We start from the raw sequence: 19554 nt of genomic DNA, 5'->3' as shown, positions 1-19554 counted from the left end.
TTAATAAAGGTGATATTTAATATGCCGAAGGTTGTGTGTAGAACTTGTCCTGCCACCACTGATAGGCTAAATAATATATAACTACAAAATCAATTATTTCAGATTTAGCTATCCATATCTCCAAACACTTGACCTATAACGTTCACAGCCTGGGATCCTTATCTCAGCCCCTTGTTAATAAAGTATAAAGTAAAGTATACATTATTGTTCCTAAACAAAGTTGCAGTAAGCCAGTTTCTACAGACCTGATGGGTCACCCCAGTGTCTTTAATAAATACAAAGTTACAACAATTTCCAATCTCCAATTGTGTACAATACAAACGCTTGCTCATGTGCCTTATGGTGTTTGTTATTCACGCTAAAAATCTCCTTTAGCGTGGGGACTCATGACGTCACTTTTGACGTGCTTGGTTGGGACATAGAGACTGACATGCGGCACAAGAACGGGACAATAAGGTTTAGGACAAGAGCGTGAGTGGGGGTTATAAGATGTACATTTTAGTGAAACGCAGGACAAGAACGGGACGCAAACCCCGGTCTCTGGGTGAAAGTCCTGTGTTGTTGGACCCATCCACCACCCCAACCAACCTCCTTACGTGGCATTTTGGTTTTTCAAACCACTCATAACCGTTGTCGCAACTTCATCTTCCAGCTTTTATATATGAAGCCACTGCTTGGTAGTATTAATTTAAAAGCTGCACATTCGTGTCCCTGCAGCTAACTGCTGCGTTGTGATAAAGGCCTGTCTCAGTATGTCTGAGAGAAACTTTAATAGCTACCAGCATGAGACACTGATCAGCCAAGCACATCAGCATAGTGAGATTCAATATGTCACCACCACGCAGAGAGAGCGGTTGTGTGTGTGTGTGTGTGTGTGTGTGTGTGTGTGTGTGTGTGTGAGAGAGAGAGAGAATGGCAAGCTGCATGTGTGTCTTATTAGCACTGGGTGTAACAGTGGAAGTGGTGGCAGTAATGTGGGAATGACGAAGGAGCTCTTACTGTGAGCTATATGAAGACGTGCAAGATCGGTTAGAGTGTCACATCCCATGGTGTATTTGTGTGTGTGTGTGTGTGTGTGTGTGTGTGCACATGTTCACACTGAGGTGAAGGACACTGTCGCTATCTTCCTATGTGTGATTTTCTAACCTAAGGTTCTAAAAATTAACTGAAATCTATTTTCTAAAGAGATTTTAAAGTAAATTCCTCTATTTATAATTTGTAAATTATAACTGCTTGTTAGGAGTGTGGTGACTGTGAGACACCTCAAACATCCAGAACCAAACCGTACGTAGCTACTGTTAAACACAGAACTGCAGAACACAGAGAGGCTGACCTGCTAGAGAATAATTATAGGCTACCTAAAGATGGCATGCAAAAATAATCAATCATGTTGAAACAGTGATTGTTTAACTGATGATTTATTTGTCATATCTTTTCTTATTTAGCCTTGCTTGTGGTGTTGTTCGGGGTCTGAAGGTCGGTCCACCTTTGGTGCAAGACCAAGAAGCAAGTTCTGGGACTGGAATATTGAGGCCAATGCGGAAGTGCCTCAATCCTGCATTCTATCTAATTTCCAGCATGGGGCGAAACTCTACTGGCTCCAGAAAGAAGTTTGATTGCCCGGAAACCTGGGAAAATGACCCTACTTCTCAATTGATTATCAAGCTCAGGAAACATTTTCCTAACGAGTTTATGTCTCAAACGCTAGTTTCAAGTCCTTTTCAATACAGCACGATGTTCATTTTGTAAATTATGGTCCCATTTATTTTAAAATTGGCGATAAAGTCGGGCATGATTGAGTGCTTGTCTACTTGCCAACCTGTCAATCATGACAAAGGCTTATATAAACCATGTACTTGCCCTCCTCCCTGGCACTGGCCCCTGCCCTCAGTTGTTAGTAGGATCCAGTGCAGGGCCCCGCTGCAGCAGCTGTATCCCAACAGGGGCTCGGCTTTGTGGGTGCTCTGGATGCTGAGACTCACGGAACCGATCTCAGAGGCAAGGATGTAGAGCAGAACGACGTGACCTTCTGACCTGTGCTGAAGACGCTGCACTGCATCCTTCCGTCCACCTACAGCATGTCTGACTGAGGATCTGTGGTAAGTGAAAGAGATAATACATCGCAGTAGAAACTCCAACCTTACACTAGAGGGCGCTGGTGGTTCAGCAGTGGTTTTAAATGACAGTGTGTTGTATTTCCCTATAATTAAACTTTTGAGCTGGGTACTGCATTTACCCTGACACATAAACAGGCTTTAAGATGGATGAAAAGTGCACGTCCTTTACTCATATGTCCCCATTCTGTCTGCACATATTCTTAGCGGGCCTCCAAAACACATGGTTTTCATATAAAAAGGTAATCATTTTGAGTTCTTAAATCGTTTATTTAAATCAAAGAGCAGATAAAAACATTAAGGCAAGGCGAGCATTGAGCTATGAAATGGAACGCCACAATGTAACTATACAAGGCTTGATCCATTAATAGAAAAATAGAAAATTATAGAGCCAGAGAAAACAAGAGTGACCGAGTGCTTGCTGTACACATTTTCAGACCGTTATTACTGACCTCCTGTGACTGAAGGGATTTCCAGCCTAAAAATAAATTACAAGTCAGGCAGCTAGACTCTAAAGTACAGAGTAAATAACAGCAAATAAAGTGGGCCATTGTATGAAACACAAATCAATTATACTGGAGACATTATTCCCATTTCATAAGCAACTTGGTAACCAGCATTTGCTAAAAATTCTTTTTTTATTTTTTTTGCAGTAAAGCAAATTCCCTTTTGCATCTGCTGAAGGAAACTGCTGTAAACATAATGCCATGCATTTCTCTAATGAATCTCTGATTTAGGTTTAGAGGACTGCGACACATTTCTTGTTGTGTAGTATTTACAGTTGCATTCAAGTATACAGCGCAGTGGGGCAGACAGCGGCACCAATTAGTATTTTGCACAACCGCTGACGAGATTTCTTTGTCTTTTCAACAAGAGGATTCGGGACGTGAACTCAGCAACGAATCAAGAATGGTTGGAATGGCTGCACGTGTTTATGAATGACTGCAAATGTAGATTTGTGACAAAATGCTGTTCTGTTAAAAGAACAAAAAACAATAACACACCAAGCTTTCCAAAGAATTTAAATAATTCAGACGTTCTTAAGGAAGTGTCCGGCTGTTAAAATATCCTAGTTATATAGAATCAAAAAGCAGAACATGGAGGCAAGAACAAGGTGATCTTTTCCTGCCCTGAGCCGTCCAGTGTGGTGGTGACAAGCTAATGCTAACTGCATCATGCAGGACTCATTTTAAAGCCTTTGGGGCAGCCGAAAGCATCCTCCCAGAAACGGGACTTCTACTGGATAGATTTCTGGGGAGAAACCACTGATGCCAAGGAGGTTCTGCTTCTGTCTGTGCCACTTACTGTTAAATGTTAATGTTATGGAGGAAAGAACATCAACCTGTCATCCAAACTTTGTCCATTTCATCTTAGTTTCAGTATTGTATCTGTATACGTAGTGATGACATATTCCTCTAAAGCACCAGTTACAACTTTGACTGTCCTTACTCTGCCTGTGGACACCTCCTGACTTAAATTGTAATACACAAAGAGACAACGACAACATCTGGCTGCCTCGGTAATTTGCATGAAAGTGCAAAGAGGCCCTATTTTAACGATCTAAGCGCACGGCGTGATAAGCGCGGCGCGGGTGCAATTAGGGCGTGTCCAAATCCACTTTTGCTAGTTTGACGGCGAGAAAAAAGGGTTCGTGCGCCAGGCGCATGGTCCAAAAGGGTTGCACTTAGTGTCTTCATTAATTCATAGGTTATGAGCTTAACATGTAAAAAACCAGTAATGCATTTACTATTTAAATGACGTGGGCGCTGGACAGAAAATTGATAACTGTGTCGGTCTTAAATTAGCAAAGACACTTGCGTCAGGCCTTGTGCAGATTGGGCCCTAAATGCTCCTTTCTACAACAAAAATTCTGAACTCATCTAGATTCAAGTAAAATATAGCTTCTACTGAAACCTCCTTATAACTGCGTCCGGAGGAGTCAAAAAGATTTTACTGATACGTTTTTATGCATTAAATACATTCATTTCAAAACGTTGGTACATACAGTAGCCTTTGTATTCCTAAAGCAACACATAGCTGGACTACTACGAGTGTGTTTTTGTACAACAAGATCTATGAGAAATGTCTGAACAAGAACAGAAAGAAACGGTTTGTCAAAGCACAGAGGGAGGGATAGAAAGTGCTATCAACAACATACTAAAACTGGATGACATGATTTAGTTGCACATGCATTAAGTCTGCATCTGCAGCTTGACTGCTGGCATATTAATATTAGTGCTATACATTTTATGGAATATTATGGAAGCTACAGGATGTATTTTATAAAACATTTTATATATGTATGTATTTTTTTTACATGTTTGTCCTCCAAACGTTGTCTTGCATGTGGAGATAATCAAGCACAGGTCTGAATGTTTTATCTAAAGCACACATTCACATTTTCACATTTCTGTGTGAGGAAACAGTCATGACCATTTACAGAGGGTGTTGATGTTTCTAGGATTGGCTTGAAGAAAAAAAAAAACAGACAAGAAGAAATCAGGAGAGATAGTGACTGAACGTGTAACTTTCATGCTAGTTTGTGTGCACGTGTGCATGTGTGTATGTGTGTGTGGTGTAAGAAGCTGCCTTCAACAGGTAGCGTGGTGTCCCTCCTGGAGAGCCCAACCTCCAGAAACCTGTTACACCTACATACCACGACACCTCATTGGTTAAACAGGACTACAATCTGATTGGCTATTACGGCAGAGTTAGGTTCTGATCTGGTAATGTTTTCACCTCGCACGTTTAAAGCTTGGTAGACGCTTTTTCCCCAAACAGCTTCTTTGAATGTTTGCTCTTTAGCAAAAAAAAGCCAGAAGCGACATGAGAGACAGAGTGTGTGTGTATGTGTGTAACCACACATGCATGTAATGTTTGTATTACATAGAAAGCAGAAAGCTCTATTCTGAGAGCGTGTTTTTCCCCATCCGTCCCTGTTTCTGAGTTTGCATTCGCAAGCCCATCCGTCTATCCTTCCATCCATCCGTCCATCCATCCATCCATCCATCCGTCCGTGTTTTTGAGTGTTCATCTGTCGGTCTTCTTGGCCCACGCCAGGTCATCAGATCGTGGTTTCTGCCCTGTAAGTCGTTGGATCAATTCTTCCATTCGTCTCCAAAAGCCCAGCTGGTCCAGAGGATAGTTACACCAACCTGGGGTGTGAGGAAACATGGAGGAAGAGACAGAAAATGTAAGCAGATGTGAGGAATGTGGAGCAAGGAGGAGAGGACTAGGGAGGAAGAAGTGAATAAGGAAGAAATTAACATACATATGTTTTTTGCGGTATTTTAGTATGGACCAAAAACAGTCCAACTGACAGAATGACATTACCATCTATACAGTCACGCCGCCACCATGGCGTAAAAAACACAAAGCCAATAATTAAATTATTGTTATTAAATGTGATTTAGACTCCATTGTATGAAATGACCTGAACTATGATACAGATGTATGAGCCTCAGCAATATAGACAGATCAATTAATTTTCTTTTGGCCCTGAAGGGATTTTTGCTACTGTATTAAGATATTTGTTTTGTCTATGGCCCTGCCCACTGCTCCCGCAGCACCCACAGGGCGAACACTGGCTCCTATTAACCGGTTTCCAACCATCTTTTCTCCAACCTCCATCTTTCCCCGCCTCTCTTTTTCCTCCAAACATCCCGGTCTCATTTTCCTATTGTCTGTTTTACTTATCATCTCGATGCCTCACCTCAGGTTTCTATCTTCTGTCCTTATCTTCTTCCTCCCTCTACTGTTGTATTTCTTTGCCTCCTCTATCTCTCTCTGCACCCCCATCCTCAGGCCCTCCACCTACATCCAACCTCCTGCCTCACTCTCATCATCGGAGGCAGACTGGATTTTAGGGTGGTGGAGGTATGAGGGGAGTCTTAAGAGATGTGCTTAGCCTCTACTAACACAAAGAAACATGCGCACACACACACACACACACACACACACACACACACACACACACACACACACACAAACAGACATTTCCTCTTTGCTCTGTTACAGTTTACAGAACTTGAATATGATGTATATTTAAGGTAAATACATGAATATATGTATGGCTGCAGGCCAAAGTACATTTACATGTACACATGCATGCATGACTGTACTGTACGTCTCTGTACATACTGCTCCGACACACACACACGCATACATACACACACATGCATGTACGCAAGCACACGCGCACACACACACACACACACACAAACACATACATACACATAGATAAAATGCATTTACACCATCATTACCAAAAACACACATGCCCACACATATAAGTAAAGCACTTGCACAAATGTAGTTTTACTTTCGTAAACCGACACAGTCAGTAACACAAGTCCACACAGGCAGAAATAAAAAAGATATCAGATGCACACACACACACGCACGCACGCATATAAACAAACACACACACACATACACACACACACACACACACACACACACACGCTGTGTGTACTTAGGCTACCCTTATCTGATGCTCACACACCAACACCCAGGATGTGTTTGCATAGGGTGCATGCTATAGCTGCGGGGATGTTGTGTGTGTGTGTGTGTGTGTGTGTGTGTGTGTGTGTGTTGTGTGCGTGTCCCTCCAGTGACCCTCTCTCTGCTGGAAGACAGTAAAGCAGCCAGAGGTTTTGTTTGATTTACCTCTCTTTTCCTCCATCTCTCCTTCTGCTGTTTCTACTTCTTTCTACACACACTCATCCTTTTTTTTCCTCCAAATCCCTGTTTCCTACCCACCCTCTGCTCGCCCTCCCGCTTTCTCCCCTCCCTCCCCTCTGCCTGTGAAGTCCTATTTGTTAGAACAGACAGCAGGTTAGCATTAAATATACATGGGGATTGTCAGCCGGTGGCGAACACAAAGGCAGCTAGGCGAGCCCCAGTGGAATCCAAGCCTGGCCCAGGCAGCCAGGCTGGGGGAGCGGGGGGCCGCCGCTGTCCCCTGTGGGCCCCTGACCGACACCAGCCAACCTCCCACCACACATAAACACACACACACACAGGTTAGAAACTGAAGAGGAGGTCAGTACACACACACAGATGCTCCAGTATGCAGATGTGTGCGCGTGTACAAACACACTTTTGCTGTGACACCCCCCCCCCCCCAACTTGCTCACACACACATCTGTCGTCCGCAGGGGCGCAGGGTGACGTACAAGCTGAATCTCCCTTGTGTATCCTCCCTCTTTTCTCTCCCTCCCTCCCTCTCTCCCTTTCACCCAGATGCACACAGAATACTGAATGTCGGCCGGTTACAGAGGCCCCGTGTCTCTAAAGACACACACGCACGTACACACAACATTTTCTTTTAGTTATTTATATGAAGCCGACTGACAGAAAGACAGACACGGCCGCCATTTTGTCCCAATCTGCAGAGAATTGTAAGAGAAATTATTCTAAAAGCATCAGCTTCAATTATGGCGATCTAAAAAAGCCACAACACACACACACAAGTCAAAATTCCTGTTACACACATTCTATCCTTATCAATGCTATGATGGATGCAAAGTTAGAAAAGGAACTTTTTGATGGTTTGATTTTTAACAAATATTTTTAATCTGTCCTCCAATATATATGCAAACAGTGTTAATGAAAAAAAACAAAAAACTCATTCTTAGGGACTGGATTAGATTTCTAGATACAGTAGATACGATTTATAGATTTCAGTTATGCACTTGGGTTTGACAGTATGTTTGCCTAACATGTTGTTATCACGGTAAAATTATTCTTATTGGGACAATATTTTTTTTTTATCATTGCTTTTATTTGTTTATCTTTGATGGAATTATCCTGATTAACAATGTGCTCTTATTTTGAAATAAAGGCAACATAGTAAAGAGTAGAGAGAGCATTTTTAAGATTTCAGTAATCAGCCTTAATTATATCATTTGTTTATAGTTGACATAACTCAAATTTGAATGTCTGTCATACGGTATAAATTTTAGTGTTGAAATGACCAGTTCTAATCAAACTGTATAATCAAAATTATATATAAGGTATAAAGATTAATTGGGTGAAAGGAGTCATTTTATCTGACAATGAGTTCCGGTTCACCCTAAAAAGTCTCTGGGGCGTCCTGGTGGCTGAGAAGTTTGCGATGTGGTCCATGTAATGCAGTAAAGTCAGCGACGTATCTAGTCATGATAACAGCAGTTCGTACCTGTAGTAATGCAGTAGTATGTCTCGTGCGGAGAAACATGGTGGATGCGGTGATGTTTCCGTGGCAACACCAGATGCCAGTCCTGGAGCAGTGTGACCCAGCACGGGAGGCCGAAGTAGGAGTGGCTCCACTTGTGAATCTGATTGGTCAGCGTCACAAAAACCGCCAGGGCAAAGACGTAGCAGTCCCACGGATAGGACGCCATCAAGGCCTCTGAGAGGGGACAGGAGACAGACAGACATTTATACACATAGAAAGAAAGCAAAAATGGTAAAGTTAAAAGAATAATTGATCAAACTGTGTAGTGTAATGAAGAGGGGCAGCATGAAGGCGTAGTACTCCCACTGAGAGGATGCTGGCGGGAGCCTTGGAGAAATAAAGAGACCAAGGGGGTGAGATGAGAAGACGGGGGGAGAGATGAGGGGAAGGGGGAGAGAGTGAGGATACGGAGGGGATGAGAAGACAGGAGGAGAGATGAGGATACGGGGGAGGAGATGAGGAGATGGGCAAAAGATGGGGAGACGGGGAGAGATGAGATGGGGAGGAAAGAAGAGGAGAAGGGGGGTGAGATGGGGGTGAGGAGATGGGGGAGAGATGAGGAGACAAGAGGAGAGATGAGGATACGGGGGGAGATATGAGATGGGGAGGAAAGAAGGGGAGAAAGGGGGTGAGATGGGGGTGAGGAGATGGGCAAGAGGTGGGAATACGGGGGGAGAGATGAGATGGGAAGGAGAGAAGAGCAGAAGGGAGGTGAGAGGAAGAGACCGGGGAGAGATGAGAAGATAGGAGGAGCGATGAGGATATGGGGGAAGAGATGACGAGACAGGGAAGAGATAGGGATCCGGGGGAGAGATAAGGAGACAGGAGGAGAGAAGGAGAAGGCGGAGAGATGAGGAGAAGGAGGAGAGATGAGGATACAGGGGAGAGATAAGGAGATAGGAGGAGAGATGAGGACACGGGGGAGAGATGAGGAGACAGGATAGAGAAGAGGAGAAGGGGGAGGGATGAGGATACGGGGGAGATAGGGAGATGGGGGGAGAGATAAGATGGGGAGGAGAGAAGAGGAGAAGGGGGTGAAATAAGAATGGATTTTTGTGCGAGCTTGTAATCGCGCGATTTTTGCGTGATCTCGCGAGAATCCAGCTGGCGTGCAGAGGACAGCAGGACCCACAGCCACGGCTCGATGGGCTGGTGGAACAGACGCACAGCGCAAAATATTAAACACCGGAATAAACTAAACCTTTGTATTTTAGTGACAAATACGCATTATTTACAGTGGTGGAATGTAACCAGGTACATTTAGTGATGAAGTACAAATCTGAGGTTCTTCTGAGTATTTTTATTTAATGCAACGTTATACTTTATACATTTCAGTTGGTTATCGATACACATTGAACATTTTACTCCACTACGTTAAATTGACACCTGTAGTAACCAGTGCCTCAGTGTCTGGATTTACCCTGCTCCACAGATCTCTGCAGGGTAAATCCAGACAGCTAGTTAAACTATCTGTCCAATCAGAGTTTTCTGTTGCACTATTTAGCAGCGGCACCGTGCGGAGCTTAGCTCCGCCCAAGACCGTTGTGATTGGTTTAAAGTAATGCAAATAAACCAGAGCATGTTTTTCACCCATCCTGGAATGCTGTGTGGACTAGCCAGACCCTCCTCCGCAGCGCTGGGGAGGAAGATTCTGGCAAAGCAAGAATACTAGTGTCTTTAAAAATTAAGAATTTACAAAACCCAAATTAGCTCATAGAGTTTTAGTTATTGTTACGGATTAAACTACAACAGGATATAAAGTGAACTCACTTGGACCAACACCAGTGATATGCTGCTTACACATATTTGCATCAGTAATAATAAACCCTTGATAGGACCTAAACCTGTAATGGAGTGTATTACTATATTTTAATACTTCTCCTCCGCGGTGAACTAGCTCTGAGTGTGCCCGGCTGAAGGGGAGCCAAATACTGTCATCAAATCTTTTTTTTTCTTTTCCAACGTGGCACAAAGTGTGAACTAAAAGCATCTTTGTAAGCCGGTGAATACTTTAAATATTCAATCCAGTTTCCCATCACGCCTAAAGCTATAAAAAGTGTATTTTGAAGAAGAGACTGGTTTCAGGGAATTGGAAGTGTCAGTGATGTGAGCTGACAGGTGACAAACATGTCAGGCCTCAGAAGCAGCCGAGTGCAACTATTCTCAAAATAACATTATGCATACGCGCCTGCTGCTGTTTGTCATTTGAAGAGCATTCGGAGAAGGTTTCTGTCTGTCTAGTGCCTAAAAACCAAGTCTACAGCTCGTCCATCACACGGCCAACTCTTGCTATTCACTTTGTGTCTTTCTGTCGCTACGACTTACAGCTGTCCTCTCTCTCTGTCTACCTCTATCCCCTCGTTCTTTCTCTCTGGTCCAAACAGCGATCTCTTGACCCCGGTTCACGTGCAGACATGACAGCTGGAGATGTCACCTCGCGGCTTTCAGCTTCCCCCCCCATCCACCTCTGTCTCCGTCTTTGTCTGGTGACCGCTTGACACTGCGAGGAGCTTGACATGACAGGCTTAGATGTCATCTTACCGCTACATGACCCTCCGCCACCCCCACCCCCACACAGGCTCGCTCGCTGCCTCTCTTCTCCGTGCGCTCCCACCCTCTGTCTCAAACTCTTAGCGCTGACCTCTTAAGGTGCAGACATGACAGGTGTAGATGTCACTTCGTCTCTCCCCGTCTCTGTCCCGCAACCTGTTGACTCGCTGTGCTGTGTGACATGACAGGGGTGGATGTCACCTACAAGTGAACCTCACTACTGGTCCCTCCCCTCTAATCTCCCCCCCAATTTTACTGGTCCCATGCTACGGGCAGCTGACCCTGAAAGTTTCCCATTTGCTCCTCTTTTTTTCCAGTTCTTTTTTTTTTTAAATACTTTATTGCAAAGTTCCTACACCATCTTCCAGACAACCATTTACTTCAGAGCTGGGTATTGTCAAAGCCTGTCTCCTGAAAGCCTGTTCACTCCCTATTAAGCACCATTGTTAACAAATTTGGTTGCAGTTCCACCAGAGTTCCACTGGAGAGTGCAAAATGAATGGGACTCTATGGAGCTAGACGCCTGATTGTCGTTGAGAAATCTTAGAGTTGATTGAAGTTTTTGCAAGTTCAACATGGATTATAGGTCAAAATTTGAATGTAAGAGAACTTTTGTCCTTTTGATTTTTTACAGGTTGAGTCGTTGTTGCCCATAACACGCTAGCATTCTGCTAATGAATGCTGATTGGTCAGTGAAGGACTGATTCCGAACGGAGATCCCGCTTGATGGCATCAAAAGCGTTGATGAAACGTCAGAGTGAATATTTCGGCATGGTCTTTAAAACATTAGCAAACCTCTTTCTAGCACGTATATATACAGGAAGAGCCTAACCTGTCAGCTGTGTTGTCGATGCCTTGAGACAAAAAAGGAAGTGACTCAGAGTTGGCCGTAAAGCAGTATCTAAACGATACTTTTTTTAGATACCAATTTTATAAAACAAAAACAAAATACAACATTACACATTACGGAACAAACTTATTTATTTATTTTTCAGCTCCTATTAAGTAAGCCGTCTCTTTGCGCAACGTAGAGTTTTTCCTGCCTGCCTCTGTATCGTGTAACGTTAGACAGCCAATCACAGACATTATTAGATCATGGTAGAAGCATGCTGCATGCTGATTGGCTCACCAACGCTGATTAGAATTATTACTTAGGGATTGAAATTGGGTATCGAATGATGAGTAATTTTCCGATACTTGATACATATATAGTATAGTATTCAGCAGCCAGCCCTACTTCCCAGTCCATTGCACATTTTTATGTGTATGAGAGCGGGTTTTGGGAAAAACCTTATTGCAAATCTTGTGCAAGAATGGGATTTTTTATTGTACAGATTTTACATAACACATGTTTGTACAGTATGTGATCTCTAATTGCAAAGGTACATTTTTCTGTGTCTAAATATTGTTCTGTTGTGGACAGCCAGGATTTTTTTCCCCCCAGTTATAGATGTTTGAAAAAAAATCCTTACCTTCTTTCCATTTCTACCAGAATGCTCAGTCTGTATTCTTTTTATGTAATCTCAGTCTGTATTCTTCCTTGAATGTGTCAATATGGAGAATTCTGATGTTTTTCTCAAAACCCAACAATACACCCCCTTCCTATCATAGTTTAGCCTGATGTTTTCTTTGCCGTTATTACTCTCCTTCACAACAGAGCCTTTCTGCAGGGCGCTGCCCAAGTGTGGCACTAAGTTATTGTTGGAAAGTATCTAAAAAATAGACATGAGATAAAAGAATTTGATGGAACATCCAGCCTCTTCAGGTGAGCAAAACTCAAGTGACACAAAACATGTTCAGTTATAAAAGATAAATGCTTATCTTGTTTTGGTCCTGGAATTAGAACATTTACAGAGATAACTCAAGTCAGAGTAAATCGTACCGCAAAACTGTTATTCTTTTTAAACATTAATGATGTTTTTAGTTTCCTAACAATGTTGGGATCAGTATTACTTCCCACCGTAACATGTTAAACTATCACTTGGTTGGAGAGATAAACTGGTGGCCTATTTGCACCTTTGAATTCCTTTTTGTTAGCCGCTTATTGTGTGTTTAAGTAAATTGCCAGCTCATTGGTTCTTTCATGACCGCAGACAAAGCATCAAACCTCAAGCCCTTAAAACTACAGCTAACGGATGTCAACCCCCCCCCCCTCTCTGCCCATCAGTGACCTTTTGGCTGAAGTTGAAGTGCAGACATGACAGGTGGAGATGTCTCTTTCTCAATAACAGGTTTCTCCATTTCTCCAGCTGATCTTCCTCCTCCGGTAACTCCCCTCATGCCCTGCACTCGTAGGGTCAGTGCACACTGCCCCGTGCCTTCCCTCGACCAGTGGACACACTCCAGCCAGAGTCGGTGCTACTTAAGTCACTGCTACACTTTGGTGGCCCTGCCAGGCTGCCCTTCTAAAGTCCTTACACTCACATTACAGCTTTACAGAATGCAGTGTGACTGCTACGGTCTTCTGAAGCTTGCTGAATGAAATATCTTTCACAATGGCTGTATAATGTTGTAAATATGCTTAATGACAGACTTTGTGACCTCATTCCAATCTACTCTCCCTCGCATGCATGTAACACAAGGAAAAAGCATCTTATCAAGGGGAAAAAAGGGGAACGCGACGCGGAAATGCACAAGCTTCAGTGTGGTCTGCAGACGGCCTCTGATCTAGAATGAGGTGGACTATAACAATGTCTTTGTCTGTGTCTACTTTCAAAAAGGGACCAAGACAGCAAATCTTAATAAAACCTGTCAAAGCTTGAATACTCTAAATCAGGGATCTTCAACAGGGGGTCCGGGACCCATAGGGGGTCCTCAGAGTCAATGCAGGGGGGCCTCCAAATTATTGTTATTTTTTGAAAGTCATGAAGCCAACCTATTACTATTGAATATCAATCCTATCAATATCTATTGAATATTGTTATTTTTAAAGATTTTTTGGGGCATCTTTAGGCCTTTATTATTGACAGGACAGCTTTAGATACAAAAGAGGAGAGAGAGGGGGAATTAAATAGAGCAAAGAGCCGCAGGTCTAGACCGAACCCGCAGCCGCTGTATTGAGGACTAAGCCTCTGTATATGGGCGCACACTCTTTTAGGTGTGCTGCCCAGGGGCCCGAGTCAAAGGTATTTACAGGAGGGAATTTTGGATATGTCTTTTTATCACTCCATAAATCAGAATATGGTGTCAACAGCCGTAAAAATTTCAATTTTCCCCAATAACTCATATATAACATAACTCAGGCTATGAATGATATCTGAACAAACGCCTCTTGAAAAACTTTCAGAATATATATAGGAATGAAAGTGGAAAGTTTGGTGTATGTAAGTGCTACTGAAGTGGGAATTTCTGGCTCAGTAGTATAAGAAAAACCTATTTTGAGAAAACAGTCTTTAAAGCAAGACATCATTTTGCAAGACATCAGACAACAGATATCAACATGAAACTTTCCGAGCTAATGTGTTATTTAATTTTTTTGTATTTTTGTACAAGTTTTCAAATGCAAATGAGGCATTACCTAATGCTAACTTTTGGTGAATCAAGGAGAAAATCAACACATTCTCACTTCTATCACCTCAAAAACAGCCGCCTGGTCAGTTGCCCTTGGCGTTTGTTATTGATGCTAAAAGTCTCATTTAGCGTTATATGTAAATATCTTGGTGTCACTTGTGCTCTGGGTCAGGATGTATATCATGCGTCACAAAAGCGGAACAATTAGGTTCAGGAAAAGATCATGGGCAGGGTTATAAAATGTAGTTTCTGTGACACGCGGGACAAGAACGGGACACAAACCCCAGTTTGTTGGACCCATCCACCCCCCCAAACAACCTCCCTACGCGGCATTTCGGTCTTTTATACTACTCGCTACAGTTGTCGCTTGTTTATACGTCATCTTAAAGCGCCGCGGGGCTGCTGCTCTGCCCGGTGCGTTCCATACAGACGCTGAAGGGTACTTTTGGCGTCGACAATTGAAATTTATGGGCACAAAAAGACAAAGTGGGGTAAAATAAACATCTAAATGTGTATTTTGGATGTTTATTCCCCAATAGTCTAAAATAAGATTAGGGAATGCTGGGGAAGCAAAATAGCCCAAAACCTCAACATTGAAAAATGACGGTTTTGTCTGTACTGTCTCCCCTCAAGTTCTGTGTGTGCCTGTGTGTATGCTACCTGGTGTGTGTGTGAGGAACTTGTAGGCCATGTGAGCCAGTGGAAGGATGGGTATCATACAGTTGTCGCCATTGGTTTCAATGAAGTCGTGGCGAGTGATGGCGGTTGGATCAATGTGGTGCTCCCTGAATGGACGAATAAATGCCTGCAGAGAGACAGAGAGAGATTCTTGCTGAACAATTAACAAAATATTCATTTCTGTAATGTTCCTTACAGACTTTAAAGCAGCAGCCTGATGTGTTATTTTTTATTTCATTGTCAATGCAGAATAGGTAACACCTGCAGAAATGAAACTTTTGTGGCTTGGAGTAGGTGTTTCGGAGTTACCTTTTCTACCTTGACACTGTTTTCTGATAGCCCTGCACCGGCTTGATGTGCATATAACTAAGCTTTTTTTCTTGTTGGAGGAGGAAGAAGTAGACATACGGGAAATACAATTATCATTAAAACCTAAGTCTCTAATCCATACACACAAACCCTGAGTAGGCATTACAATTTATAGTATTGCAATACCCAGGGCTCAAACTCACAACTTCAGACATCAATGGTAAGCCATGATCTTGTTGTTGTTTTACACTGTGACTGTGGCAATCACTAAGGTTGCTTGTAAAGACAGATTTCAAACAAATGGCACAAATTCAGTTATCAAGTAAAATTCTGAAAATGTGTGCACTTCATTTAAACAACTTAGTGATGTGCATAGAAATTGATTGCTCCATAAGTGATATGCACTATTCCCATTGACACATTTGCTTGCATGAGAATAGAAAATATTACCAAAAATTCAGTTTTTGAGATCAAATTCTGAAATACAACACACTACTTTTGTACAGAAAAATACATTGCTCGTCTTCTACATGAGACAAGTGCGTCCGAGGGGGAGAAAATTAATCTACCATGAGATCAACATTTTGTCATTCATTTTCATGAACATTGGAGAAAATTGTGCAGAAGTGTTTACAGTGAAACTGCACTGATTTTTTTTTGTATTCAAAAATCTGGCTGGATCGTTTGTGGAGGACAGTCTGAAGATGCAGAAGAGTGATTCTGGTATGAATTGAGGAACAAGGTTTAATTAGTTTTACTGGTTTTGGGAAAAAAATAGTGATGGACATTAGAATTAAGTCAAGTTTTCCACTTTAGAGGGTTGCTGCAGCGCCACCTTCAGGACTATTAGCCCACAAAGCCAGTTGAGGAAGGATAGCATAGGACTGGACCTTTGTGAAAAACTTTGGTGATTTTACATGCATGGGAAGGCAGATTTCATAGAAGGGAGAGGAAGAAGAAGAAGAAGAAGTAGAAGAAGAAGAAGAAGAGGAAGAAGAAGAAGAAGAAGAAGAAGAGGAAGAAGAAGAATTGCTCCATAAGTGACAAAACTGATGTTTTAAGATGCTCTGTTCCCATTGACTGTGATAGCTTACATGAGGATAGATTTCCAAATATTGTCAAAAATCCAGTTTTTGAGATAGAATTCTGGATCGATATTGAAATATCATATCCAAAATTTAATTCTCCTGTATTACTGTGCTGTAAATGAAAAACAATTCTGTGTGGCAGAGAAAATGCTGGATTACTGTGTATAATACAGAGTACAATTCAGTGACACTGTATGATTTATAATTACTCCTGAACATATTCCTGGGTTTTGACAGAGTTTATAGCAAGTCGGGGGGGGGGGGGGGGGGGGGGGGGGGGGGGCTTCATTTACATTGACTTTAACACAACAGACACTGGAAAAACTTTGTTTACAGTCTTACACAGATGCCGATCAAATGCACACACACAGACACACACACCATGACCAGCGATGCCCAGCAGCCCGCACAACCCCAAAGCTCATATCCAGCATCCTAATAAACCACAGAACAGCAGTCGGCCTGTCCAAAAAAACACTCACACACACAAATGACCCATGGACGCCACACACAATCTCAGAAGATGTGAGCTTCAAACACACACGGACACACAACCTCCACAGAGGCAGACACCTGTCTGTAAGAGTATGGGGGTCTCAAACAACAGACTGAATCTGAATCTCAGAAAGCATAAAAGAGGACAAAAAGAGACATGCACACACATGCACACACAGGACAAAGGTAATTTATTTCCCTCTGTGGAAGAAGCAGAAAGGGTAGGTTTTCATCTGTATTTGTAGTGTGTATCTGTGCGCCTGTGTGTATGAGTTTGTCTGTGTGTGTGTGTGTGTGTGTGTGTGCGTGGCCGTGAAAGTATCAGCATGAAAACTCATTATTGTCGGGTTAGTTGTTCGAAGCAATCACACACGGCTATCAGCGAGCCTCGTAGGTGTCACCGCAAACACAGAAACTATCTATGTTGATATCTTCACAATTATGTACCCATCCCCATTTCCGTCTGCCTCTCCCCCCACCCCTCCTCTGCCGTCCCCAGCCCTCCTCTCGCCTCAGCCCTCAGCCAGATGAAAGGCCGGCTAAGCAGCGGAGGTCGTGCCGAGCGGGGCGGCGTCAGTGCTCCCAGTTAACGGCGGGCCGCCGGTCGCTGCATGTCCTCTAATCCCACACCGTTTAACGGCCCGCCTCGCACGACGTCCGTTAATCACCAGCTCACATCGCCCATCGCCCCAGCAACCAGCGCTGTCCCACTGGTTCGACCGACACGCCCTTCCACCCCCTTCCACCCCCTTCTATTTTTTCATTTTGTCCTTCATAACCTTTATGCTGTATTTTCATCTCACTTTTTGTTGGTTTCTCTTTTTGGCCCGTTTTTCCATCTATGCTTTCTTCTTAGTGTCACCCTTTTTATTTCTCTCTTCTGGCTTTTAGAAAGAACAGACAAATCATTTAATTAAGCCACTTCAATGCTCTGATCAGCCTCATTAGAGAGAAGCGTTAAGAGGAGATATGTTTCTCAGAGAAGTAACAAAAAAAGACAAAGGGAAAATGACATAAGAAGAAAAGTACTGATGCTTTTAAAAGATTGCCGAAGAGAAAGTTAGAGAGGAAGGATCTTTAAATATAAATCCCTAAAAACTGTAAGCACATCTGGCAAATTTCAATGTGAATCGAGCATCATTGGGAACTAATGAGCGTGACTTTGTCCTCAAAGTGGTGTCATTAGAGGACTGCTAAATCCTTGTTGAGTCAATTAAAGCTCAACAACGACAAAAAAAAAACAAAAAAAAAACAGCACGGCCCAAAGCTTCGCTAAGGAATAGTTCTAAACACTACTGGGAGAATGGAGAGCACTTTTTAAGATAGTGTTGCAGTTTGAGCATTGGGGAGTGAAAAGGCTTTTATGGATTCAAATCAAAGCAAATCATTGTTATTCAATTCCTAATGAAGAGCATTAGCAGTGTGCAGTATGGGAGAATGGTCCGTACAGTATAACAACATCACCATGCAATTAGGGGATGTTGGTTACAAAAAAAGCATTTTGTAAATATTGTGACTGTGCTATTTCATTATGGTCTTGCTAAAAATAATAATAAAAGGAAGAAACATAACTGGATTTTCATTTAGTCTATTTTATACAGCAGAGTACAGTGTACAAAGAAAGAAATAGTTATTAAGTCAGTTAGTCCATCAAAAAAAAAAAAAAACTGCAATTATTTGATAATTGATTAATTGTTTTAGTCAGTTCTCAAGCAAAATGCCAAACATTTTCTGGTTCCAGCTTCTTACATGAGAGGATTTGCAGATTTTCTTTGTCATATATTATTGAAAATTAAATTTCTTTTTTGGAGTTGTTTTGGTTGAACGAAACAAGACATTAGCACACATCACGGCATGGGAAATGGCCATTTATGAACTATTTGACCAAAGATGAAGTGTAATAAAAAAAATCTCCACATTAATCAATGACAACAAAAATGGTTAGATGCAGCCCTCATGTCCTTTTCTCCAGTTTTCCGCGGAGTGGAACCTCTGAAGGGACAGGCAATAGTTTTGATCCTATTAAATTGCTGTTGAAGTTTTAGTCACATTTTTGAGAGTTTGTCAAAGTAAAACGTTGATTAGTGCATGTTTCCATTAGCCCCCTTTGTGCAAATATATTCAAGAGGATTTAAGAAGATTTAAAAATAATAATAATAATAAATCAGGGAGCACCAGTAGAACTTCCTTGCTGTTCCCCGACTATGTTTGTGGACTCTTTTTTTAAATTGGTGTTTAATCAGTTGCTTTGTTGTTTAATTTTTGGGCTTTCTGCTGAAATGAAGGTATAGGTGATGTGACGAGTGGCAGCATGACATGAATACTACCAAAAAAGCAATACAACATCAAGGTGTATTTGAACAATTTGTCTCCATGAACATTGTGTTTGGTATAGCAATTTATAACACAATATTCCAATACAAATGGACCACGTTAAATGTGGAGTCTGGGATTCTGCAGACAGATTGTCGATATTTGAACTCAACACCCAAATAAATGCACCGCTCCCATCGGTGGTCCTTCACAACGTGAGCATGTGTCAGACTCACGTCCCTCTCATGTCTCTCTGTATGCATATCCGCAGCCTTTG

General features: G+C 42.3%; 1 protein-coding gene across 1 annotated transcript in view; it reads right to left on the bottom strand.

Moving 5' to 3' along the window:
* Window positions 1-4421: 4421 nt before the first annotated feature.
* si:ch211-212o1.2 (transmembrane protein 189) overlaps window positions 4422-19554 on the bottom strand; it is a 52042-nt gene continuing 36909 nt past the window's right edge. Inside the window, exons 4-6 of the mRNA XM_032524165.1 lie at window positions 15055-15199; window positions 8296-8508; window positions 4422-5269 (exon numbers count right to left, since the gene is read on the bottom strand). Coding sequence (XP_032380056.1) covers window positions 5145-5269; window positions 8296-8508; window positions 15055-15199 — 483 coding nt within the window. The 3' untranslated portion in view covers window positions 4422-5144. The remainder of the gene's footprint in view (window positions 5270-8295; window positions 8509-15054; window positions 15200-19554) is intronic.

The sequence above is a fragment of the Etheostoma spectabile genome, chromosome 8 (assembly GCF_008692095.1).
Source record: "Etheostoma spectabile isolate EspeVRDwgs_2016 chromosome 8, UIUC_Espe_1.0, whole genome shotgun sequence".
Classification (NCBI taxonomy): domain Eukaryota; kingdom Metazoa; phylum Chordata; class Actinopteri; order Perciformes; family Percidae; genus Etheostoma; species Etheostoma spectabile.
The sequence above is the reverse complement of the archived record's forward strand: the minus strand, read 5'-3'. Positions and strand labels throughout refer to the sequence as shown.